The sequence below is a fragment of the Arachis hypogaea genome, chromosome 18 (genome assembly GCF_003086295.3).
Source record: "Arachis hypogaea cultivar Tifrunner chromosome 18, arahy.Tifrunner.gnm2.J5K5, whole genome shotgun sequence".
Lineage (NCBI taxonomy): Eukaryota > Viridiplantae > Streptophyta > Magnoliopsida > Fabales > Fabaceae > Arachis > Arachis hypogaea.
The window spans coordinates 4,499,459-4,526,460 of record NC_092053.1 but is presented as its reverse complement, the minus strand read 5'-3'; the positions used below and the strand labels follow the sequence as shown (position 1 = coordinate 4,526,460).

Genomic DNA, 27,002 nt, shown 5'->3' with positions numbered 1-27,002 from the left:
TAACTAGTATTTTTATCCATAATAATATTACGAGAATCTAAATATTTTAAAACTACATTGGCCATGACACTATAGATTATAATACAAAAAATTTATAATATTAAACTACTTTTATAAAAAGGTTGTAAATGACAAAGTTTTCGTCGACTAAAAAGACCAAGATTTCTGTAAATAAAAAATTAAATAATAAATTTTTTAGTTACTATTTTCATATGAAAGAGTTTAATTTTTTACTAACAATTAATTTCAATTTTCGTTATTTAAAATTTGAAAGAATTTAACTTGTATACTTTTATATTTGATTAGGTGTTAAGTCTGTTGCACAAATAGAAATAATTAATTTTTATGTCTATTTAAAAATAATATTTTTCCCTCTATATATAAAAATATAATTAGGTATTAGCATAAAAAAATTGATATTAATAGTTATAAAATTAACTCAAATTTATTTTTTTAAAATAAATAATTTTGATTCTAATTTTTAATCACAACATTAGTATTTTTTCTAAATTATATGTAATAAATATTTAAGAACAACCGAGTAAAAAAACAGAATAAAAAGATACGTAGTAACAATTTAAAATTAAATAAAAAAATATATAATAATATTTTTTATTTAAATTATATTATATTGTTAATTTTATTTTTTGTAAAATAGAAAGATAGAGAAAAATATAACATGAGAGAAAAGAGAGAGAAAGATAAAGAAGAAAAATGAGAGAAGGAGTTTGTTAATTTTAAAAACTAAGAAAAAATTTTATTTTAATTATAATGAAAAAAATCTGGTAACATATTTTGATTTGTCAAATTACTAGTATAAAATATAAATTATAAATTATATATAGAGTGAAAAGAATAGAAAGAAATAGAAAAAAAAAGAGAGAGGTAGATAAAAGAATGTAAGAAGGATGTTTATTAATTTTAGAGAAAAATATTTTTCCTAAATTTTAATAAAAAAGTGTCATGCGATATATTTTAGTTATTAAATTAGTTAGTAATATATAAATATAATATATAATATAGTTATATTTTAATTTTAATATTTTAATTTTAATTTAATTTTAATGTAATTAAAAAATATTATATTATATATTTTAATTGTTAAATTTATAATTAATTATTGATAATGATATATAAAAAAAATAAAATGAGTGAAAAAATGAAAAAATAAAAAAAAAGAGAATTATTTAGTTTAAAAAAAAATAATTTTAATTATAATAAAAATAATAATATGTGTCATATTTTAATTATAAAATTAGTAATATATAATATATCTTGAATTACGTTTTAGTCCTCATAAATGATGTAAGTTAAAGTAGAGAGATAAAAGAAAAAAAGTGTGAAATAAAAATAGTATTAGTAAGTAGTAACGTGAGAGGCAATCTTTGTCTTTTGAGAGAGGAAGAAAGTTGAAAGGAATTGAGTTGGTCTCAAGTCACAGGCTCACAGCACAGCAGAGCCAAGAGAGAGAAAAACACACGCCACCCACATATAATGGAAATTCCGCAATTCCGATGCAACAACACACACTGCATACTTTTCTGTTACTTCTAACTTCCCACCACCACTACTTCACGATCTCCATTTTCCTTTTCACTTTTTTAATTTATTTTTAATTTGAAATAAATTGACAGCTGTATCTAAAATGATTAGAGAATAGTGCGAGTCAGACACAGTCAGAGACGAGGGATCGGAGTTGGTTGCTGCCTCAGCTTCTCAGCTATGGCAAGTACCAGTAGTGCCACTACCACTGACGGAGATGCCGCCGCCGCCGGAGGAAGAATGGAAGGATGGTTGTATCTCATACGCTCCAACCGTATTGGACTCCAATTCTCACGGAAGCGATACTTCGTTCTCGACGGTAACAACCTCCGCAGCTTCAAATCCTCCGCCAACCAGGTTCGTTCCATAGGACCACTACTTTCTTAAGAGTTAATATCAATTTTTCAGTTCCTTCCATTCGTATTAAGTTACTCTCGATTTTGTTATGCTATTGAACTGAATGATTTCATGAATCTATTTTATTCATTTATTTGTTAGTTCCTGAATGCTGACGTAAGCCTTTTTCTGTATATGAACATTTATATAGTTTTTGTATTGGCAGGATCCCGTTAGAAGTGCTATTGTAGATTCCTGCATTCGTGTGATGGATAACGGGAGGGAGAGCATTAACAGAAAAGTATGTGTACTCCTTTAATTTGTTTTTAGGCCTTCAATTTTAATGTGTTCAAAACCACCGGAATGCTGATTTTGTTTGTTTGCACGTGTTGTTGCAGGTGTTCTTCATGTTCACACTGTATAATTCTTCAAATCACAATGATCGATTAAAGGTGAGGTCGTTATTTTGGTTTTCAGATACAACTTCTTGTTTGATGTTTCGCTTTTGTTTCAATTACGAAACGTGAATTTGTAGTTAGGAGCAAGCCGTCCTGAAGAAGCAGCCAGGTGGATTCAGTCTATTCATGAAGCATCTTTGAAGGTACAAACATCTGAAATTTTTTTAGCATACAAAGGAACTGTTTTACCCATGGAAGAAGCTCTTGCTACGAACTTGTGTAGGGTGCCCCTGATACTGGAGATGAGGCTATAGGTTGTTCTAAGAGGAGATGGCAATCCTTTAGGTAAAGCAACATAAATTTTCATATGATGCTTAAATAATTTGTGCTGAATAAAATAAAATAGAATTATGAGTTATCTTAATTACAATTTTGTGCTACATCATACTGATTTCTTTTAATGGGACCTGGCTTACAGACTAAGTGGATCTTCTAGTAGATGTCACCCAAATTCTGTAGACTGGACAGCTTCTTCTTTTGACGTTATTGCCCCTTCACCCTGGACAATCTTTGGTTGCCAGAATGGTAGTACTTCAGTGTCTGTTGTTTGAGTTAGGAATTCTTTTTTAATTTTTTTTGGATATTTTACTGAAGCACAAGAGCTAGCAAAATATAATACATATGTTTTTATGGGTGCAATGTAGGTTTACGACTATTCAAGGAAGCAAAGGACAGAGATTCGGTTGCAAAGGTTTGCAGATTGTTTCCCGTGTAACTTTTGGTATAAAATTATGTTAGACTTTTGAGTTCTTGAATATGTTCCTATCTCTAGAAATGGGATGATCACCCAGCAATAATGGCAGTTGGAGTAGTTGATGGAACTTCAGAAGCCGTTTTCCAGACTCTTATGTCTCTTGGTCCTTCAAGATCAGAGTAAGTGCATTAATGCACATCCACCAGTTGCATTGTTGTATTAACCCAAAGATATCTCCTTATTTGATGCTTGGATATCTGTTAGGAAGCAGCTTTGAATTGTTATTCTGACATCTTAGCTTAGGGATGTTGCATATGTCTCAATTGTTTTGTATAGCATTACACTGTGCAACATAACATAGTATTGTTAATTTGATACATAAAATTAATACATCACAAAAAATTAATACATCAATGTTATTATTTGGATTGGATAAAAGATGAACTGTTATAGTAAAAAATAAGATAACATAGCATAAATTTAAACTTCCAAACGGTCTTTCCCATGTTATTCTCCCAAGAGTTGGGAAGTGAAATGTGTGAAATTGCTCCAGCTTCTATCTTTTAAGTTTGTCACTCTCCAAAGGGACTTTCCCATGTTGCTCTTCCTAAACCACGTGAAGTGTGATATTTGTGTAAGTGTTTGAGATTCTATCTGTAAGTCTCACTCACCAAAACCCATATCAAGTTCACATCGTGCAATTTACCTGGACACCGAGCATATGATTATTTAGTTTTATGGTCAATAATCGCGGTGTTGGGGAAAGGTGGAAGGGAGTGCCTTGTTTGGAAAAAGTAGTTTGTGGGAATGTGAGTTGTATATATTAACTTTAGGAATTCAATATGCAAACTAAATATTATGTCGTAGAGATATAATAGCTTAGTGTACTGTGTGCGGAAATTTTGGCACAATTCTACTAACCATGTTTGTTGCTATTATCAATAAACATTAACTTGCAGATGGGATTTCTGTTTCTACAAGGGGAGTGTAGTCGAACACCTAGATGGTCACACTGACATTATTCACAAACAGCTATATAGTGATTGGTTGCCTTGGTAAGACCCAATAAGCTTTCAGTGCTGATCATGTATCACTACTTGTTTTTAGGTAATATCATCCTACATGCTCTTTCTATAGTAATATTTTTGTTGTTGGCTGTCACTTTTTTTTAGGGGAATGAAACGGAGAGATCTCTTGTTGCGACGCTATTGGAGGAGAGAAGATGATGGAACCTATGGTAATAGTGATTTGTTGAAAATATATATGCTCATGAAAAGCTCACATGGTTTTACATTCTTAATAAAAGTAACTTCTTTGACTCTCCTTGTTGCAGTTATTCTTTACCACTCTGTGTTTCACAAAAAGTGTCCTCCTCAAAATGGCTACGTTCGTGCCTGCCTTAAAAGTAATGTATGCTGAAAACTGTTGATATAGCCTATTCTTCAAATCTATTCTATTAGCCTGTTTGGTACTCTATAGCAAATCGGATATTATATAACTTAATATTGGAAATCTAGAATCATATAATTGTTTTCTTTTTCTGTTATCTTAATTCTGGAAGTTGTTGGTATGGTATCTATAGGAAAAGTTATGTATACAAGTAGCTGAATGTGACAACTTACATTCACTTGTAGGTGGAGGTTATGTTGTATCACCAGTGAACAAAGGAAAGCAATCGGTTGTAAAGCATATGCTTGCTATTGATTGGAAGTCATGGAGATCTTATATTAAACCTTCTTCAGCACGTTCCATTACGATTAAAATGCTTGGCAGAGTTGCTGGTAGTCTTATTTTGCAAATAAGTTTATACTAGTGGACATAACTTAGTATTATATCCTTACCTAGGTGTCTACATTTATTTTATGTCACCAGATAATAGATATTAGCGTAGTTAATTGGAACATTAGTATTAAAGTTCATATTAACTTATTATTTGCAGCATTACGGGAGTTATTGAAAGCTAAGCTAGGAAATTGTCCTCCTTCTGATTATTCATCTGGAGAATTGATAAGAAAAAGTGGGCTTCGTCTAAATGGAGGAGAAATAAGCTCTGATACCGAAATTCAGGCTGGAGATGAGGACGCTAATGATAACTTTGATGAAGAAGTAGATCAAACACAAGAAGAGCGTGCAAGCCTTGTTAGTATGAATGATGCAGATGACAAGTTTTACGATGTTCTAGAACCATCGGACTGTGATGAGCCAGAAAATGAATGGATGGCCGAATGTAGTCACCAAAAGACTCAGGTAAAAGCTGTTTGAAATAGTTTGTTTAATAATTGACACTTACGACATTCCAAGGGAAGCTTTCAAGGGCCGGGGGTGTATGCTACTATTTAAGTATGTTTTAATATGCATTTTCCATATAGTCCAGCAATTTAGCGTTTATCTTGTCAAAACCCATTGGGTTCACCACCACCCATGACATTCCAAGAGATGCGCATACAGGCAGGGCTGTGTTTGAGAAATTTTAACTTTGTATGTCATAAACACTTTTTATGATGCTGGGTTGCTCATCTCATTTGCGGCTTTTCTCCTTTTAACATATTCTACTGGAAAAACCAGAAGTTATCAACTGCAGCTAGTTTCGTGAGAAGATTGCATGACCTTGCAGGTACTTAGTTTTGTCTTTGGTGTTATATCGCATTATCCAGGTTTAATTATTCTTTGATTAACAATGACTACAAACAAATCCACTACAGTTCAGAAGAGGGGTTATGTAGACTTGCATGAGATGGCCAGGGAAGAGAGTATCTCATGTGCCTATGGATCCACTCTTCCAAAAGATCCTACTTGTACTTTACCTTGCAGTTTGACAGAAACAGATCCTTCTACATTCCTGATTCGTGGAGAAAATTATCTAGTTGACGGCAAGAAGGTATAAGCAACAACTCCTTATCACTTACATGATGTTATCAACAAAACATAAAGTGGGAAAAGCTGTTTTGGCAGTTCCTTGCTTTCACCTTTTTCTATTTTCCATTACTTCAACAATCTATTATGGGCTGATCAAGCATTAGATATTGTCTTTCCCTCCTACAGTATGTGTTGAAATACACTAACTCCTAATCTACCGAATAAATAGCAGTTAGATTTAGGTGTTAGGTTTTTTGCTAGTGATGTAATTACTAATCAAGCCAAACATCTGCAGTCCTTTCAAAATTTCCGAAGTGGTATGACATGCTTAGTTTTCATGTTTATTCTTTGGTTGGCTTTTTTTTTATCACTAGGTTAAAGCAAAGGGAACCTTGATGCAATTGGTTGCTGCAGATTGGCTGAGATCTGATAGAAGGGAAGATGATCTTGCCGGCCGTCCTGGGAGCATTGTGCAGGTTGCTTGATTTCCATTCTTGTGGTCTTCATTTCTTGAATGTTCATTATGATTTGTCATTGTCATTGATTATCAACTAAACATGAAGTATATACTTGCAGAAATATGCAGCACAGGGTGGGCCTGAGTTCTTCTTCATTATAAACATTCAGGTTAGTTAGTAGGTTGTGCTTATGTTTACTAACATAAATATTTTCATAACGCTTATTTAGGTGTTTCTATGATCCAGGTTCCAGGTTCTACTACATATAGCCTTGCACTATACTATATGATGAATACCCCTGTGGAAGATGCTCCCTTGCTAGAGAGTTTTATAAAGGGTGATGATGCCTTCAGAAATTCGAGATTTAAACTTATACCATATATATCTAAGGTTAGTATAGTAATTGCTGGGCACAATTAACTCTAGTTGTACAACCCAAAATACACAAAATAAGTAAATGGTATAAGAATCTCTCTTTTAAATCCAAAATTAAGATTATCTCAAATAATGCATTGGGTTAGAATCCTCTCACATTGCAGCTTGCATTTGACCCTAGGCATTTCTTGACCCCGTGCAGATTTTGTAGAAACATTTTTTAAAATGTGAACGTGCCTTTTCCTAATTTTCTTTTTCAACCAATCACTTGTCTCTGAGTAATGTTCCTTTTTAATCTGTGATCAGCGATAGCTATGTCGATAAGGTCCTCTTCAAGGAGGCAAAAACTCTATTATTTTTCCATTTGTTTAATCCATGGATAGTAAGAGACTAAGAGTTACACAAGTTTTGTTTCAGGGTTCATGGATTGTAAAGCAGAGTGTAGGGAAGAAGGCATGCCTAGTTGGTCAAGCATTGGAAATCCACTATTTTCAGGGGAAGAACTATTTGGAGGTAAATTTTGCATAACTAATGGAGAGTACATGGTTTGTGACTAATTTAGAAAGTTAAAACAATTAGCATATGATCTTTGGTTGCTATATCTTAGGTTAAATCATACTACACGACATCCATCGATTTAAACTCCCTCACATTTTATAAATTCAAGAGTAAGAGTATTAGGAGTAATATTACTTAAATATCAGGAAAAGGTTTGTGTATACTCTTACAAATTAAGGAGTATCATATGTAATATCACTTAATATCAGGGGATATTTGTGTAATTTACTGAAAAAAATGGTAGGAATTCAAGAAATAATAGAGGCTATGTGGATGTGTGCATCATGCATAGAAGTGATCAAACTTTTAACTAGTGCTCATCTTGAAATCATGATATCCATTGCAGCTTGGGATTGATATTGGATCATCAACTGTCGCAAGAGGTGTGGTGAGTCTTGTCCTTGGGTACCTCAGTCATCTGGTTATTGAGATGGCCTTTTTAGTACAGGTAGAATGATCTTGTTCTTTTTCTTTCTTTAAATTAAGTTTTGTGAAAAAAAATTGAAATACCATATCATTAAAAAACTCCTAAATTCTCGTATTTGAATCATCTTCAGAACAATGCCGTTGGGTGGTTATCAGATCAGTTTCTTATATGCCTTTGTGCTAATAGGTGTGACATGCATCCTGTTTCAGGGAAATACTCGGGAAGAGCTCCCTGAATTTCTTCTTGGTACCGTCCGGCTTAACCATCTGGATGCTTCAAAATCAGTTCCACTGAAACCATGATTTCCGATGAGACTCGTACATTGTGGAGGAGGAAACTTCCAAGTTGCAAATGTAGATAATTGAAATTCTAGATTCTTTGCCTCCATAAATTTACTTCAACAAGTCATTATTTTTTATTCAATCAATTTAATTCTCTGAACCAGTTCTGGAACTGTGAGCATTGTTAGGAGGAGGATGAATATGTAGTAGGATTAATCTTTTTGAAATAATAAAGTAGCATTGGTTCGGTAGAAATGAATGTACATGTAAAATTTAAAATAAGTCATTATTCTACTGTTGCCCTTGCAAAGAGAGACTGAAAGAAAAGAGCAGAAGCAATTCAGTTCATGATTGCCAAAATACTTAAACATTCATAATGGTGTTTTTAACATTAATAATTCATTCCATTCTATTTCAAAAAATAGACTATGCTACAACTAGTAGTGAACGAGAATGCTTCTTGTGCAAGAAAACGACTTCGCCAATAGTTGTTAACAGATAGCAGTTGGGTGTGTATACCTCACTTGATAAAGATATCAGACAAGATAAAGTACATGCTTTTTTCTATTTCATCTCCGTGTGCCCGAGGTCACATATTTTCACCGCTATTCTATGTCGGTGCCACGAAGCATTTGAGAAAAATGAGAAAATAATATAAATAAAAAACTTTAGGCCAGTATTAATTGATTACTTCCATCGTCACTTGATCATGCTCTAATTATTAAGATCTAACTAGTTATGACAGTACTCCTCGTTACTATTGTATTTTTGTACTTTTGAACTTATATTAGCCGCGGTTTTTATTGGACAGTAGTGACACTAGGTTAAGTACAAATCTAATAAAATAAGCACGTGCTATAGTTCCTTAATAGCTAGTTTATACTTTCATCTGCTTTTTTCCAAATAATTAATCATTTCCTTTGATCCATTTTTCTCGATGGTAGATCTGACAACTATGTCTCCTTATATTTAGATCGACCATCTATCTAAAATCTACCCATCTTGGTCTCTCTGTTCTGTTTTCCGTAGGTGCTGTTTCTTTTCCTTTTATGTGGTTAAAACGTTTTCTTTCCCCCTGTGGTGTCTTTTTTATTTTCAAGTTTCCACTTTTCCTTCGCTTAAATGATGTGCAATTCTGCCACTAGTTAGAATTATGAACACGCTTTTACATTACATTAAGCCCAAAACTAATTCCTTTAATTATAAGCAATGAACAAATTACTTTTCTTTGTGCACTAAGTGTCAGCATTTTTATTGCCCTTAAACACGTAAAATTGTTGCATTTGCACAATAATAATAATAATAATGATAATAATAATAATAATGAGAACAGGGCTGGTCCCACGTGGAAATAAGAGTCCCAGGAATTATTAAATTTGAAAGGACCCATACTCATTGGGACGTAACAGGTAATGAAATAAATCTCATTGGTCCCGTGGTGATCGTCGGTGATCGCTCCAATCAATTTTTGGTTTTTTCTTTTTGGTTCAAATCACTCCAACAAATCTCTCTAAGATACATTCATTCAAATCACATATATTAATTTCCATTTAGATCCACCTTTTCTTGCTTTAAACAATTCCTCCCAGATCCATATCTCGTGCTTCATCACCCCCTTACCACCTCATTTGACCAACCTTCTTTATTTATTTATTTATTTTCCCCACTCCTTATTTACGTTGTTTTATTGACATATCTAATATATATAACTACTATTTTATATTATTGGTAGAAGAGCAAAAAATGGCAGCTAATTATATCATTTTTAGAGAAAAAGTTTATCATAAAAAATGTTAATTTCAAAGATATCAATCATATCATAAGACTAGTTTTCTAAAAGAAATGAAATATAGGTTTAATTTGATTATGCGTGAGAAAAAGAATTATTGGCCTTCTTTCCAAAAGTAAGGAGAAAAGTTCCTTTACCAAAATGAAAAAAATAGGATTTTTCTTGTAGCTACTAGCTTGATCAACTATTTAAGTTAACAAGTGAATAAGATTTTTAGGTTTCTTCACATTTTCATTCTTTATTTATTTGTGGTTCTACATTGTAGAATCCTGTATTTACACATTTTCAAGAGCATTGGCAGGAATAAAGAATGGCTTTTGGCTCCATCCAAACGGTCAAAACAAAATGCAAATATATATATTATATAAAATTTTACTAATAATAAAAAAATTATAAATATGTTTAATTATACATCGCTACATTAATAAAAATAATAACGTCTTATAAGTTATAACTATAACATAAATGATTATCTAAAAATAAATGTAATTTGATGTATATATAGAATTGTTTAAATATACAACATTCAACATAGAAAAATCTAATTAATTAAAAGTGAATATAAGAATTAAATGTGACAAGTAAATAAAAACATAAATCAAGGTTTAAAATTGAAATAGATGGAATGATACAGGAAAAGGAAAGTGAAAGAAATTATTTGTAAAGAGAAAGCCTTTTTAATGGAATAATAATAATAATAATAATAATAATAATAATAATAATAATAAATGGTCAAATTTATTTCTAAAAAATTATTTATTATTAAATTAATTTTAAAACTTTTTTTAATCAAATTAAATTTTAAAATATTTTAAATTAGTCATATTAATTATTTCGTCATTTTTATTACGATGCGTTGATATAGTACATTAAACAAAAATAACAAAATAATTAATATAACTAATTTAAAAAATAAATAATATTTCATGCATGAATTTCACCATTTTCTAGTAATAAATAATATAGATGGAAAGAGAAATATTTATTTAACTCACGAGAGCAACAGAGGGTGCAGGATAAGGTGTTCCGCATGGTAGCATCGCACAGCACTGCACAAAAACAAAACCTAATTTACCAAATTCGGACACAAAGAGATTCAAAGGAATCTCATTTCCCTTTGATCTTTTGTGCGTTCTGTCAGATTAATCTTCAGACTCTGTCGCCATTTTCATTATCACTGATTCACTGAGCAATGTGCTCCATTTCCTCACTGAAGCAAAACCATGTCTGAGGTACTTTCAAAGCGCCTCCCTTTCCTTCTTATTTTGTGTTCTTTTTATTTTCCTCCCTCTGTTTTATCACTATATATTGCATGCGCTCTCCATTATTTCATGTGGGCATAGATTATTTTTTCCTGCAAATTGATGGCAAATGTGAAAGACTGTCCTTTTTAGCTGGGTTTTATTTTGCTTTTTGTATTTTTTATGAATATAAAAAACACATAATCTCACTGTGACTAGGTTAATTTCAAGGTGAACCAATTTGGACCTGACAAGATAACATTCCCTTACATTTATACCATGCTTTTAGAATAAGTTCTTAATTTGTAGCTAATTTTCTACGGATAATCAATAGTTTGTAACTTTGTCTTGTTACTTTTTCGTTTGAGGTATGATATAATGTAATAAAGCAAGACATGATAATGCTTATAATTTGATGTCATTTGTATGAATTGTAATATTGTGGAGCAGGATGTTGGTAATAATATGAAGGACTCTTGGTTTTTCGAGAAGAATTTTAATGGCCTGTCCGACGAGGCTTTTGATGATGTCTTCAGCTTTTTAGATTTCCCGTTGGAAGATGTGGAACCGAATGTTGTTGAAGAAGACTGGGATGCTCAGTTTAAACGCATTGAGCCATGTTATGATGTTTTTTCGGTGTCATCGACTGTGCTCTGTAGTGATAAAACCCAAAATGAAAAGCCACAACTTGGGGGAAGTTTCTCTGGTTCTGTAAGTATTTTAATTTGCAATTATGGTGTATGGAATGCAGACTTTGATGTCTTTTGATCTGTGTAACTTTTTTTCACAATGCACTTATGTTGCATGTACTTAATATATTCATGCTGTTATCATGTGCAACTGAAGTAATATGAATCCATTGACGTTGAAGGATATATTGTGATTATTTCTTGCTTTTTTTTTTTGAATTTGTGTTACTGGCGATGACAACTTTGTTTTATATGATCCATGTCTTTTGTAAAATATTTGTCCTGAAATTTCATTGTAAACGTTTGATTGGAAAGATTAAGAATTATACTTAGTCGGCTCTTACTTTCAATGGTTAGAATTTTTGCCAAAGCTTTGACTTCTAAGGAAAAGTGGAACAGTGGGTGTAGAAACTTTGCCAATTTGACAAAACAAATTATGGCACTCATTTGTAGAATGGGCAAGAGGCGATACTTGTAATTCCTTCATGGGTAAGAGAAGGAACTTGTAGAATTACCTTGGTTTTTGGTTTAGGGAAATTGGAGAAAAAATGTGAAAGAATAAATATTAGAGTCTCAGTTTTCATAAATTTACTTCCTAGGTGGTATATTGGGAGAACATGGCACATGATTTAATGTCTACTGCTGAGCTGATTTCACAAGTATTAGAATGTCTCCCAGCAGTACTGACTTTGCAGTGTGCAACTCTAAATTGGCTCAAAACTTTGCTGCTACTGCCGTTTACTCATTCTTCACAGTAGCGGAGATCATAATAAGAGCAATGATATCTACTTAGTTTTGAAATAATTTACTTCGTTTCATCTGATACTGATCCAAAATCTCCTAGAGATGCTGCTATTATTCTGTTTGTACTCTGTAGTGCACGCCTTTATGCACCCGAAGTTGGAACTTTACAGGGTTGCATAGTTGCATGGCAAGGGGAGAGAAAGGGAGGAAGCTGGAAGTTAAATTCCTTTGTCTTCTATTCAGGTTGCCCAAACTTTCCTCTTGGTATACACAAAGCTGGTAGTTAAAGTATTTTGGATGGCACCAGAAGGTCTAAAACAAAACAAAGAGAAAGAAACACAGAAAAAAAAAAAAAAATATATATATATATATATATATATATAGAAAGAAATAACAAGGGAGGGAAATGTATCATCTGGTAAATTTTTAGTTGTATAAATGGTAAGCTTTATCAATCATTAGGTTCTAAAAAATGGGTGCCCTTCTTTCTGTTATATACACACAAAAGAACTCAAGAAAATCTCAGTAGTCATGCCTTAAATTTTAGGAGTGTCACCCTCAGAAAGTGAGAATTATCTGGCAACAGTATTTAGACTGTGCTTGAAATGCGGAAGTTTTAGTCATTTTGGATGATGAATATATGGCAGCATGTGTAGAATATCTTCTTGTGTTCTTGAAGAAGTGGATGAATAGAGATATATCTTCCTGTGTGTTGTTATCTGGTCAATGACCAGATAAACACATAATTATTGGCCCCTTGCGTCTCTGCATAGATTTAAATTGTTTAAACTTCTCTCTGTTAAGCTGTCTGCTGCAACTATTCCTGGGTGATTATAGGTTAAGTTTTCCTCGGTGGATCTGTTTAATGAAAAAAGAGTTAGTTTGCAGTGTGTAGTCATACATGTTTTAGAGGCAAGACTTTGCAGACCTAGTAGTTTGAGTGAAAAAAGGCTCTTTGGTCCCTGATATGACAATTTTCCATAGCAGAAGCTTATAAATGATAACACTACGAGATGCATTCAAACAGTAGCAGCCTCTTACAGGATGGCTGTGGAGTGGAATATGGATGTAAATGTTAGAAGAAATTACCTAGATTCCTTATTTGTTTATTAATTTCAAATGTGCTTAGGTAAATTGATCTGTGATTTCAAGATAATCAATCATATAATTAATGTTGCATCTGATTTGAACTCTCTGTTTTTGGGTTTGATGATCATTTTACATTGCAGAGTAATGAGGTTTCTCCAATAAAACAGCTGGATGAGACTGCTGGATTGGATGTTGGAAAAACCATTCTGAACCAGAATTCATCTCTCAATGGAAAAGATTTGCATCAACTTCAAACCTACAGCCCAGTTTCTGTTTTTGAAAGCAGTAGTACTTCTTCAGCTGAGAATTCCAACTTTGATCTACCTGCCATCCCGGTAAAGCGTGCTCGAAGCAAGCGCCAGCGTGCATCGAGCTTCAGTCCTCTATTTGTGATTCCTTCTGTTCCTACTTCACCGGCTTGGCAAATTTATGAAATGAAAGTTGACCCGGAATCAAATTTAGGGACACACCATGCCGGGAAATCATTAAACAACACGAAAAAACAGAGGAAAAAGGATCTCCCTGTGCTTTCAGTTCACAATGACATGAAAAGATCTTCATCACAGGAGCCAGTTCCCACCAGAAAATGCATGCATTGCGAGGTGACAAAGACCCCACAGTGGAGAGAGGGACCGATGGGTCCAAAGACGCTGTGCAATGCCTGCGGTGTTCGATACAGGTCTGGTCGCCTCTTCCCCGAATACCGGCCAGCAGCTAGCCCCACTTTTGTACCATCAGTGCATTCAAACTGTCATAAGAAGGTCATAGAGATGAGAAGCAAAGGAATCCAGGCAAGCCTTAGGAATCCATTGTCGGCGATGTCAAACCTTCATGGAAATTCTGTAGGATAATATTACCTTTGGATTTTATAATTAGAAGGGAAGTAGTCCCTCCCAGACAGAACCCTCCTTGTTTTAATTTATTTGGTTTTTTAGTCTTATGTTATATTCCTTAGCATCATTTGTTTTACTAATGTAAATTGTTTGGTGAAATAAGAAGGTAGTAGGGTACAAGTACAAGATCACTGATTAGTGTTTGTTAGGCATTCAAGGGAACATGTTATCTGAGGTTAGGATTTGGTATATAAATTTCCAAATATGTATTTTCATTGCTTTCTTTCTGCACATGGAAGCAACAGAACAGGTACATGAACTGAAGGGATCAAAGTAGGGACAAAGTACAATGATATATCACATGGCTATTATAACATGACACAAATTTACAGGGTAAAGCCACATGCATTGGATCTGCAAGCTGGAATGGTGCCTTTCCTAGTCAACCTCAAATATGAGAACTAGGTTTTTTGATATTTTATAATATATTTTGGTTTATTAAGAGTATCCATCACTAATTCCTTTGCTGCAGGTCCTACTGTTCTTTTTAATTATTGTTATTATTTGAAGTTGTTTAATTTAGTAGAGTTAGGCCCTCCTAAAGCCCATTTTGTTTTCTATGGGCTGGCTTCAAATTTTTTTTAAAACAATTCATGAGATGTTTTGTAACGTTTTTCTCAACAATAATACTAATTTTCTCTTCTTTTTTTTTTTTTGGTTACCCTCTTCATTATGTACACTTATAATTTTTTAAATGGCTTAGGGATTTTTTGTTAAGGTAATTTCTTTGGTATTCCACAATAATTCAACGGAATCGTAATGTATTGTAACTGTATGCATTGTAACTTGTTTTTTAACTGGAGTTGGCCCAAAACATTAAAGCAGCCCACAATGACATTTTCTTAAAGGAGACAAAAAAAAAGGTTCAAACTTACAAAACTTACAAATTTTGGTTATTTTTAACTAATTTTTTTTATTACCAAATATTTCTGTTTATCCAAGATTACAAAAAATAAACAATTTAGCACCATCAAGCATATCTAATGAAATTCACCTTTAAATGCTTTTTTGTTTTTGAATTTATTCAAGTGACAAGTTCAGGAATCAAGACAATTAACAGTGCCCCTCTAACAATAAATTTGGGTTGATTGAGTGGTCAGTTCACTGAACTAATTAAATAAATGTTAGAAATTTTAAATCTTATTTTATGTATGCATCAACTTATTAGCCTTGGAATCCACTCTTAATCAAAGTATTACTATCTAGATTATCAAGCAGCAAACATGCACAAATTATGGCGCATTATCATAATAACAGTCCAAACAGGTAAGGTAGCGGCGGTTAGGGGCATCAGCTAAATGAAAAAAGGATTAAAACAATAGCATAGAATAGGTTAATTAATTTGTTGAATTTATTGGCCCTATTGATATACTTGTTCCACATGTTTGTACATGCCTTATTTTAAAGGAATGGCCATGAATGATTTAATAGTGGTCCTATATACCTACATTTATATACACTCTAAAATAGATACATAGAGTTTGGTCTTAATTATTACTGTGATATGATGTTTGCATGCATTACTATTCTATTCTCTCACACTCACTCACTCGCCCATGCATCCCCACACCCTAATAGCTAACCATGCATGTGAAAAACCTATGATTCTAAAGTCTAAAAAGGACTGAATATTCCCCTAATACCTAAGGATAATAGCATAGCATATATTAGGTATTAGAAATGAAATGAAATCAAAGTACATGCCATTAATTAAACCTAGTGTATGTGAATGGACATCTACCTTTTCCATCCTCCCTAGTCCATACGCATGCCATAACATTCTACTTTTACACATCATTCACCAACACTACCCATTCATTATATTTCTATACTTATTATCCTACTCAATTCTTAAAGGATAATAGTTACCAAGGGAACCGAAATCTTTATCCCATTTCTCGTTACATTGGTTAGTACATACGTAATTAAATTTGAATTCAAACCAAGACATAGCTTTTAATAGGTTGTAGCTTGTCAAGCACTTATTAATTTAGTTGAATTCAATGAAGCTCCTACCACTATATTATTATATTTATTCATATATATGATGTCCTTTTCCGCAAAGCATGTTTTGTTGGGGGTACTCAAGAAAATGAGTTCTAAATTAGAAGTTTAGAAACTCAACCATGAAAACAAAAACCAAAAGAGAATAATTAATGAGTGAACGGTGTTGGAGATGAAAAATAATGTGGCTAACTAATTAAAACGAAAGTAAGTAGCAGCCAAGAACAAACGTTAACCGCTGATCCGACATTCTAACTCTCCTGAGACTGAAATGTGACACGTGGTGTTGTCAAATGCATTGCACAACACCTTATATATATGATATAGTATTTTTTTCCTCTAATGGATTTTGTTCTACCGCTTCTTCTTTTACAAGTTTTAAACACTCTTTACTTTTACAGTGTCAAGTATTGTGTTACTCTTTATTTTAATTTATCAAAAAATAAATATTCTTTAAGGTTCCAGTGAAATAAAGGTATTATACTAATATAACAAGTTATTTTTTTCCATAGTATCTTATAGATTTGAGTTCTATTTAAAAATTTGTTATTGATTAATAAATTATTGTATGCACAAGACAAAATTTAAACTAATAAATAAGTGAGGTAATTATTCAACTAATCTAAGTTATTTTTTTTTTTGGTTTCTTACGGTATCTCCTAGCTCGGCAAGCCAAGGACTAATCCATCGCGGTACTAAGCTCCACTGCATGCACAAGGCGGGATTTGAACCCCCGACACTTGCTTAAGCGGACTAGTGAGCTAACCACTACACCAACCCAACTTGGTTTAATCTAAATTAGTTAATAAAAAAAACCAACCTAAAAAAATTATCGCATGGTTCTTTTTTTTTTTTTTTTGCAATGGAGGGCCGAAGCCCAAAGAAGAGTAAGTACCAACAGCATTCAGTAGCTCGTCCCCAATACATCACAAGAAACTAGAAACGCAATATTATTATTATTATTATTATTATTTCCACATTACATTATTTGAATCTTCGACGAGTCTATAAATTGGGAACATATGTTTCCCTAGCTTGAAAGTTGTATGAAACCTTGATGAGATTATTGTTACTAAATTCTCCTAATTAGTAAATTTGATTATTTATTTTAAATCCAAGTAGCAACATGACAGCATGTGAGTTTGGAAATTGGGGGAGATTATGAATTGATGGTGGCAGCGGCAGATGGTTGCTTGCTTTCTATTGACTCCATTCCAACCCGCCAACCACCGACCGTCTTTATAGCATCATCCCATATATACTCACTTCTCATTTCTCAATATCCAATGCAACTTTCACTTTCGGATAACAATTCTATCACTTTTCCACTTTCCTATATATCTCTAATTTTACATTCAATTCTTAACAAACTTTTATCATGTACCATACATATATCTTTTAAATTAAACCATAAATAAAATTAATTAGGGTTTTAATATATCTTTTGATATTTTATTTTTATTTTTCAATATATCCTCTGACTAAACTAATTTATCGTGAATTTAAGTTATGAAATTTGAAATCTTGATATTTGTTTAAACGAATATGTCAGTTAATTAGCTACTTAATTAATTTGATTATATATTTTTTGATAATATTTACATATAAAAATGATAATTAAGATAATTTAGTTAAATATAAAAAAAATTTTGTTCATTTTTAAACTGTATTTATTAAATAAAGAGTGATACACTCTTTATTAACTAAATTAAGAGAGAATGATACTTTTTTCTTCTACGAGATATTTAGATGATACTCTCTTTTCTTCTATTTCTAAAATATACATATCTCCTGTAAAAGTTAAATAACATACACTTTAATTTATTTGATTAAAATATTTTTTAATAATTAACTTTACATACACTAATTATTTTATTGTTTCAAAAAATGATGTAATAATATAAAATATATACTTATTATTATTGTAATAGTTTTTGTTTATTTTTAATATTTTAACTTGTTACAAACATATTTAATTCAAAATTTTTTATATATTTTATGATTAATAAAAAAATTTAAAAAATTAAAATTTATTATATTAATAGTTATATATGTAATTATTAATAATAAATGTATACTAAAATTAACTATCAACATCAACATCAGTCACTATGTATTTATATATGTAATTATATATAAATATTTAATTTATTTTTAATATATATTATATTATAATATATATTTTATATTAGTGACTAATTTTAATATATATCTAATATAGTTATACATCAAAGAGGGTCATCACGGAATATCAGTTATAATTTGTAAAGTATAGTAGTTGTAGTAACTTCCAAGCGAATAAGAAGTATTAATATATGTAGGAATATTTGATTGGCTTAATGACAAAAAAAGAAAGAAAAATAGTGTTGTTGGGAGTGGTTCTTTGTTGATATCTGTTTGGTGTATAATTAAAGTGATGATTAGGGCGTAAGAATAAAATGCAAGAAAAGAACAAGAAAAACTTTCCGTGTCCCGTTGGTTTGTGATACCCAAACGAGGTTTTAGAGAGCCAAATCTTTGCATGACCTGAAGGCACCGTTTTACCAGCCAAAAAAAAGAGTCAGCAATGAGACAAAAAAAAAAAAAATAGAAAAAGATAAATAGATCCCTGATTTTTTGTCTCACGGATATTTTTGTCTCTAACCATTGAAAAATACTTTTAAGTCCCTGACCTTCACAAAACTTAAACGGATCAGTCCTTCCGTCCAAATACCTCTGTCAGGACTGATCCGTCCAAATGCCTCTATCAGGGACTGGTCCATCCAAATTTTGTGAAAGTTAAAGATTTAAAAGTATTTTTTCAATGGTTAGAGATAAAAATATCCGCAGAACAAAAGGTCGGGACCTATTTATCATTTTTTCAAAAAAAAGCTTTAACTTCACCATATCAACACATTTCCATCTTCCTTCTTCATTCCGGTATCCTTTCACATGTGACATGTTCTTCCTTATTTTATCTAATATATATATATATATATTGCCAATAAATAAATAACACAATAGTAGTCTCATTATTTGAGACCCTTTTGGATAGTACATGAGACATTAGTTCGCTTATAAAAATAGGACTTCATCATGATGGTTTAAGATTACTATTATATATAAATTTAATTTTAATGTATTTTTAGTATTAAACGTTTTACTCACATAATATTATATTAATAAAAATAATTATTTTTTATATTAACGATATAAATAATCATAAAAAAATTGTTATAATTGCATGTCATATATATATAACACTATTTGTCAAATATATATATATTAAAAAAAGCTTTGATTCTCACCTAACTACAATCATATACATGTCCTTGTTTTATGGGAAAAAAGGAGGAGGAAATTAAAATTTCAAATTTGAAGGAAAAACAACAATACATTTGGCTGTTGATATAATTTGATTATTACTACTCACCTTTTACAATGGGACGGAGTAATAAGTAATTCATCTCAATCAGAAAAGTTTCACGGATCATATATTCAACATAGACTTTTACTGTAAATTAATAAATTGAATTTTAACATATAAGTCCCACAAAAAAAACATAATTAATAATAAAAAATATCACTTAAAAACAAACCATTCCCTTTCATAACCGAAACATAAGTTTTATGAGAGAATTATTGTCCCGTAACCAAGAGCATGGCCCCCCATTTTTTATTTTGTCTTTGTCTTTCTCTTTAATTAATTAATTACTTTGTCCATGTATATATTACTTTGTGCAATTCTTTGTATAAGTTTTTTATCCTCATGTCTCCTCACATTATCCATCGCCAAAATTAGAGAATATGCATACATAAAAGGATAAAATATATTTAAATTAAGAAGATGAACTAATTTAATATTATATAAAATTAAAAAATATTCCTAAATATTATAAATAAATAATGGTTAATTTATTTATTTTAATTAAATTAAAAGAAGTAATAAAATAACTAATATTATCTTAACATTAAAAAATAAATAATTATATAAATTTAAATTTTGATAAATATATTAATTAATAGAATAGTGTTCTTATACTCACTTAAAATTTTTAGATTCAAATTTTATTTTTAATTTAAAAAAAAAATGCAGAGCGCGTGGAGAAAATAATGTGTGAAAGAAAGGGCCAAAGCCAACCAATTTAAGGACCGCTTTTTTATTAGCATGGTCCGACCAAACACTCGCGGGCCCTCACTTCCCTCCCACACCATTCCCACTCTCCCTTATTGCGCGTGTATTCCACGCATCATGCCTCTCCACTTGCAATATCTTGGTTGTGATATATTTTACATTATTATCTATTATTTTTCTATTTATAGGATATTCCCGTGATTATAGTCAAAGTTAATTATAACAATTGACGTGATGAGATGTTTTAATTGAATAACAATATATATATATATAAAACAAATAAATCTTTAATTTTTTAATTCAAAAATATATAATTTTTTGATTGATTGAAAATATAAAAAAATAAATTAATCTTTTAAAGAGGTTTAAATGTTCTATATTTTAAAAAATAAATAATATTTTTATATTTTTAATTAATTAATAATTTATTTATTTTTGAAATAAAAAATTAAAATCTATTTATTATTTACTCTAAAAAGAACTTGTTTATATTAACAACAATGCATTTTAATTAAAATTTGTTCTTTTCTTTTTTTGTCACTTGGGTGAAAGCATTGATGTTATTCCGAGGCAGGGGGGTAAAACTAGTTCTATTTTAGAATAAAATAAACACATTATTTGTATTTTTAAAATATTTATCTCATCTATAGTATTTTTTATCTTTATATTTAATAATTATAGTTTTTTAAAAGATATGTATATTGTTAATCATATTAGGTTAAATTTATTTTTGTTAACGGAAATAAATTTTTATATTTTCAATATATCAAATACATAAAAATTTAAGAAAATTATTATTATACTTTTAAATGCACCCTTGGATTTTTTTATTATTTTACTGTATTCTTCAATCCAGTAGACAATAATTAATCTATTGTAAATTTGAGTTTTATTTAAAAGTTTGTAATCGGCCAATTTGTTGATGTATATATAAAATGGGATTCGAGGTTTATCGTTGACCAATAAATTATTATATGTATAACTCGAAATTCGAATTTTCAACACTTATTTAAACAAATTAGTGAGTTAATCACTAGAAATCTAGAACAACTCAACTTAATATAACCTTACTTAAATATATAATTTTTTTATTTGTGCTTATTACCATGAAAAAAATTAATTGCAATATTAAAAAGGCAGTTCCAGAAAATGCGTTATTTTGTCACCTTACGAGTAATTGCAGGCAGAGAGTGGGCACTGAACAGTGGCAAAAGTTCACTCGCACATTTTTTTTTAAAAGCCTTCAATTTTGTTCATTAACTCGCGATATTTTCTGACATAATGCTCTCTTTATTATTTTTGGAAATTACCACTTTGCTTTATTATTTATTATTATATCGTCATAATTATGGGACCAAAACAGTTCCATTTCCTCTTCCCACTAGTTGATTTATTTATACATTATTTGTTTGTTTATATTAATTAGAGAAATTGTTTTGGTTTGGCTGGCTAGCCTCACCAATAGGTTTGGTTCTGTTGTTGTTTATAGCCTTAGGATTGTGTCTGTGCCTCTTATGTGTTTGTGTTTATGTCTCTGTGACTCTCTGTAAGCAACTCAAAAAGTTGTGTCTCTTTCTTTCTTCTTTCTATTTCCTTTCATGAAAACTCAGAATGAAGCAAGAGGTTACTGTGATTGAGTGAGCCAGAAGAACAAATCCAATTCTTAGGTCCCTTTTCAGTGTTTTCTTTTGTTGGTTTTTCTGATTTATTTTCTTCTTCATCTCAACGTGTTTGAGGAAAGTGGCTTTGAGTTCTTGCTCTGAATGTTCCTGCATGGTCAAAACGTGATCGAATTTGGAAACCTCATGTGCAACCGCTTTGTTCTCTGTTAGAGTAGGGGAAGCTGAAGTTCCTATCTTTGTTGGGGGTTCGAAGATTCTAAGCTAAGAACTTTGGAATCAATCAAAATCCCTCAGCTGCAAATTTTCACCCTCCAAACTTGTCTGCTGCTAAGAAAGGTAAAACATTTACTCTGTTATGTTCCTACTTCCAATCCAATGGTTTTCCACTGTGTAAATCAATGAAGAAAGTGACTTAGCTTCCTATTGTTCACTCATTTTTCCACAGCATTCACCGAAGGATAGAATCAGAATCGGAATCAGCATCAGAACCAGAAATAGCAAAACCACCATACCAAAAAAACTTCAACTTTTTGTGCTCCCCTGTTTCTACACTCTGTTTTTCTGCCAAGCCAAGAAATGAAGGAAGCTGAGAAGAGCTTGGATCCGCAGCTATGGCATGCTTGTGCCGGTGGCATGGTTCAGATGCCTCCGGTGAACTCCAAAGTCTTCTACTTTCCACAAGGGCATGCCGAGCATGCACAAACTAACGTTGATCTGGGAGCTCCCCTGAGGGTTCCTTCCTTCATCCTCTGCCGCGTGGCGCAGGTGAAATTCCTTGCTGACCCTGAAACCGATGAAGTCTTTACAAGGATGAGCTTGGTTCCCCTGAGGAATTCAGAGCTTGATTCTGATGATGGCGGTGTCCTTGATGCCAATGCTTTGGAGAATTCAGAAAAGCCTGCTTCTTTTGCAAAGACCTTAACTCAATCCGATGCAAACAATGGTGGGGGGTTCTCTGTTCCAAGGTACTGTGCAGAAACAATCTTCCCCCGACTCGATTACTCCGCAGAGCCGCCGGTTCAGACCGTGATCGCCAAGGATGTTCATGGTGAAGTTTGGAAGTTCAGGCACATATATAGGGGCACACCGAGGAGGCACTTGCTCACAACAGGGTGGAGCAGTTTTGTCAACCAGAAGAAACTGGTTGCAGGGGATTCAATTGTGTTCCTGAGGGCCGAAAATGGTGATCTCTGTGTTGGGATTAGGCGTGCCAAGAGGGGAACAGGTGGAGGATCGGAGGCGCCATCGGGATGGAGCTCCGGGAATGGAAGTTGTGGCCTTGGCTCTTATGGAGCATTCTCTGCCTTCTTGAGAGAGGAGACCAAGCTGTTGAGGAATGGTTGTGGGAATTCGAGTCCCGGTGGTGGCGGCAGTGGTTTGAATGGAAAAGCTAAAGTAAGTCCTGAATCTGTGAGGGAGGCTATAACACTGGCTGCTAGCAATCAGCCATTTGAAGTTGTTTATTATCCAAGGGCAAGCACACCGGAGTTTTGCATCAAGGCTTCGGCTGTGAGGGCAGCAATGAGGATACAATGGAGCACTGGGATGAGGTTCAAGATGGCCTTTGAGACTGAGGATTCTTCTAGGATCAGCTGGTTCATGGGGACCATTGCTTCTGTTCAGGTTGTTGATCCTATCCGCTGGCCTAATTCCCCTTGGAGACTTCTTCAGGTACTACTCTTCCATCCTGTGTTGCTTATTCCTTATTATACTGCATAAAATTTGACACTCTAGATATTCTTTTTGGTCTGAGCATGTTTCCAACAATTAAGTTCCTAATCTGTTTTCCTTGGAGTTGTGCTTGTGATTTGTTATGGTTGACTTTTATGGTCTTTGTTTGGAAAATCTTCTTGTCAACATATATAACACAAAATTTAAGTCAATTTTTATGTTTTGTATGCTTGATTTGATTGTATTCAAACCACCATAGTTTAATTCAGATCAATCTAGTCTAGCAGAAAAGCTTATCATGTCATGTTTGATTAATCACTTGTAGGTTACTTGGGATGAGCCAGATTTGTTACATAATGTGAAGCGTGTAAGCCCATGGTTGGTTGAATTGGTATCAAGCATGCCAGCCATCAATCTATCGCCCTTCTCTCCGCCAAGGAAGAAACTCCGGTTTCCACAACACCCCGACTTCCCCCTCGACGTTCAATTTCCTATACCGTCGTTTTCAGGCAACCCCCTAGGGCCTCATAGCAGCCCCTTGTGTTGTCCATCTGATAATGCTCCTGCAGGCATACAGGGAGCCAGGCATGCTCAAATTGGAATATCTCTTTCAGATCTCTACCTTAACAACAAACTGCAGTTGGGGGTGATTCCGGCCGCGAATGTTCAGCGACTGGATTTGCATTCGGGGTTTCCCAGTGGCGGCAACTTCACTGGCCATGACAAGAGTAAAGAAAGCTTGTCATGCTTGCTAACCATGGGAAATTCTCACAATAAGAGTTTGGAGAAGTCTGATAATGTGAAGAGACACCAATTTTTGCTTTTTGGTCAACCAATACTCACTGAGCAACAAATCTCCAGAAGGCCTTCTTCTTCTGGTGGTGATGATGATGTGTTGCCTCAGAATGGTACCAAGAAAACTTCAATAGATGAGAATGAGAACAAAGACAAAGACAAAGAGAAGTGGTTTTTCAATGACTCTCAATCTCCTCTTTCACAACAATTTTCACCTGGTAAATCAAAATCATCTTGTAGCACAGAGTTATCTTGGCAAATTGGGTTGGATACTGGTCATTGCAAGGTGTTCATGGAGTCAGAAGATGTTGGAAGGACACTTGACCTGTCACGTCTTAGCTCCTATGATGAACTGTATAGGAGACTCAGCAACATGTTTGGAATCGAAAGATCTGAGTTGTTGAGTCATGTACTCTACCGTGATGCAACTGGTGCTGTCAAGCAAACTGGTGAAGAACCCTTCAGGTATACATATTACTATTCCTTTGTTCATCTTATTAATTTCGTGGAGCTACTACTTTTTACTTAAAATCTGACACCTCCATGAAGTTCCAGCATGAATTTATTCTTTTATCAGATGCATCATGCATATATATAAAAAGAATATATTTTTTTTGAAACCATAAATAAGTAAATGTTATTGGTTTTTAATGTTTTTTCTGCATCATCACATTGCAGTGACTTCATGAAGACAGCAAAAAGATTGACAATTCTGACGGATCCAAGCAACAAGGATGCAAGGAGGTGAGTGAGTTATTGAGAACACTAAAGATTATATTATATTATATGAATTTAATTTTGATGTCCTGCGAGTGTAAAACAGTTTTACACATGCATCTAATTACATAATGTCATGTCAGTAAAAATAGCTTTCTTTTACGTTAATCGCGGAAATGATCATCCAAAAGAAATGCGATGTAAAGCATGTTACGCTTTCAAGACATCAAAATTAAACTCTTATTATTGTGTTATATTATTATTATATGTAATGTGTAAGTGCATGTGACATTGAGTGTTGTGTGTCATTGCAGGGCATGGATTACAGGTACTCGTAATGGTGAACATGGATTGGATGCATCAAACAAGACAGGTCCTCTTAGCATATTTGCTTGATAATAATATGGTGTTGCTGTCTCACTATAATGAGATTAATACCCTCTTTTTTGTATTTGACGAGTTGAATTGAAGGACGAACTTTCATATAGAGGGGGCTCCAATTATGAACTGAGCCATTTTTAAATTCACACCAACATTGCCGTCTTTGTTTTTCTATGTGCAAATATATAATATCATTATTTTCCTGCATCAATGTGAAGACAATTGGGAACCTTTTGAGTTTTAATGATCAAACGAAAAAAGAAAAAAAATGAAGTCATCAGTTTGAAGATCCACCATTTTTTTTGTCACATGGCTATATGCTTGTTCTTAGTGGATTTTAATGTTTTCTCTTTATTGTTAACCGCCATTTTGTTCAACCAGTCGCATTAATCATCTACAGCTATAAAATATGATGCGGAAATTACGTAATGATGATTACATTCAACAGAGTACACTAAGAAATAATCCTGTAAATGTCATAATCTATGATTTAATAGTAAAAAAATATATGATAAATTGACTATAAAAAAAGATGAAAATTTGTAACAAAGCTTATAAGAAATCTATTAGTACAAAATAATTTTACTAACTAATGCCAATTGATACCCGGTATATGCATTTTTATTATAATAATTGATTATTGATATTTTCTTGTGGTATAAGATTTTGACTTTCTAAATTTTGCTGATTTGATTTCAAATTTTAGGTGAAAAATAGTGGCATGGCTACTGTCATAGTTTTACTGTTTGTGGAACAATGTGAAACTTTGTCTTCTCTGCTATTTTAGGATAATGACATTGACATTAATAATTAAAAGACAAAAAAGTTAAAAAGGAAAGATTTGTCTGTTTGTCAAATTAGAAGTATCATTATGTGAGTTATGTGTAAGGAAATTTCAGTAAAGAATTAGCACAACCCGCAAGCTACTTATTCAGGGTAGAATATGTGCACCATCTACCTAAACAAGACATTAAAACGTAACAGTAACACTCTGACTAATTCCTCAAAACATTTTCAATTTCAAAGTTGTTCACACACTCATTATTTGTTATTAATCAATTAATGGAACATGGAACTCCCCACAATCACCGTCACCGTCATTGTTCATTTACTTCATTATATGCATGGTTTGGTTTCACTAGCAAGACATATAGTAATGGTAGGTTAGCCCCATCTCTATCACTAGTACACTCAATTAATAACCTAATTATCAAAGAAAAGCTTCAAAATGTTATTAAACCTAGCCTATGCCAATACCCAATAGTATG

General features: G+C 32.5%; 3 protein-coding genes across 8 annotated transcripts; all 3 read left to right on the top strand.

The window, feature by feature from the left end:
* The first annotated feature begins 1,296 nt into the window (after positions 1 to 1,296).
* Positions 1,297 to 8,240, top strand: LOC112771033 (protein ENHANCED DISEASE RESISTANCE 2). Of its 6 annotated transcripts, none has more exons than XM_025815600.3 (21): positions 1,297 to 1,899; positions 2,105 to 2,179; positions 2,277 to 2,330; positions 2,414 to 2,479; positions 2,560 to 2,621; positions 2,755 to 2,861; positions 2,981 to 3,027; positions 3,109 to 3,209; positions 3,990 to 4,085; positions 4,203 to 4,267; positions 4,364 to 4,435; positions 4,665 to 4,811; positions 4,970 to 5,277; positions 5,596 to 5,644; positions 5,733 to 5,908; positions 6,261 to 6,362; positions 6,463 to 6,513; positions 6,591 to 6,734; positions 7,137 to 7,232; positions 7,624 to 7,725; positions 7,914 to 8,240. In XM_025815600.3, exons 1-21 carry the CDS (start codon positions 1,723 to 1,725, stop codon positions 8,004 to 8,006), a joined length of 2,190 nt encoding a protein of 729 aa, XP_025671385.1. In that variant the 5' UTR covers positions 1,297 to 1,722; the 3' UTR covers positions 8,007 to 8,240. The 6 variants fall into 6 exon arrangements, with proteins under 6 accessions (XP_025671385.1, XP_072082011.1, XP_072082010.1 ...); XM_072225910.1 differs by having other exon boundaries at positions 1,340 to 1,899; positions 5,599 to 5,644; XM_072225909.1 differs by having other exon boundaries at positions 1,340 to 1,899; positions 2,090 to 2,179; positions 5,599 to 5,644.
* A 2,502-nt stretch (positions 8,241 to 10,742) lies between these two features.
* On the top strand, positions 10,743 to 14,645 carry LOC112771032 (GATA transcription factor 11). The gene is made up of 3 exons (XM_025815595.2): positions 10,743 to 11,006; positions 11,466 to 11,726; positions 13,678 to 14,645. The coding sequence occupies exons 1-3, from the start codon at positions 10,998 to 11,000 to the stop codon at positions 14,386 to 14,388; spliced, it is 981 nt and encodes a 326-aa protein (XP_025671380.1). The 5' UTR covers positions 10,743 to 10,997; the 3' UTR covers positions 14,389 to 14,645.
* A 7,064-nt stretch (positions 14,646 to 21,709) lies between these two features.
* LOC112771031 (auxin response factor 18) lies at positions 21,710 to 25,945 on the top strand. The gene is made up of 5 exons (XM_025815594.3): positions 21,710 to 22,506; positions 22,616 to 23,841; positions 24,167 to 25,101; positions 25,315 to 25,380; positions 25,668 to 25,945. The coding sequence occupies exons 2-5, from the start codon at positions 22,747 to 22,749 to the stop codon at positions 25,747 to 25,749; spliced, it is 2,178 nt and encodes a 725-aa protein (XP_025671379.1). The 5' UTR covers positions 21,710 to 22,506; positions 22,616 to 22,746; the 3' UTR covers positions 25,750 to 25,945.
* The last annotated feature ends 1,057 nt before the right edge of the window (positions 25,946 to 27,002 follow it).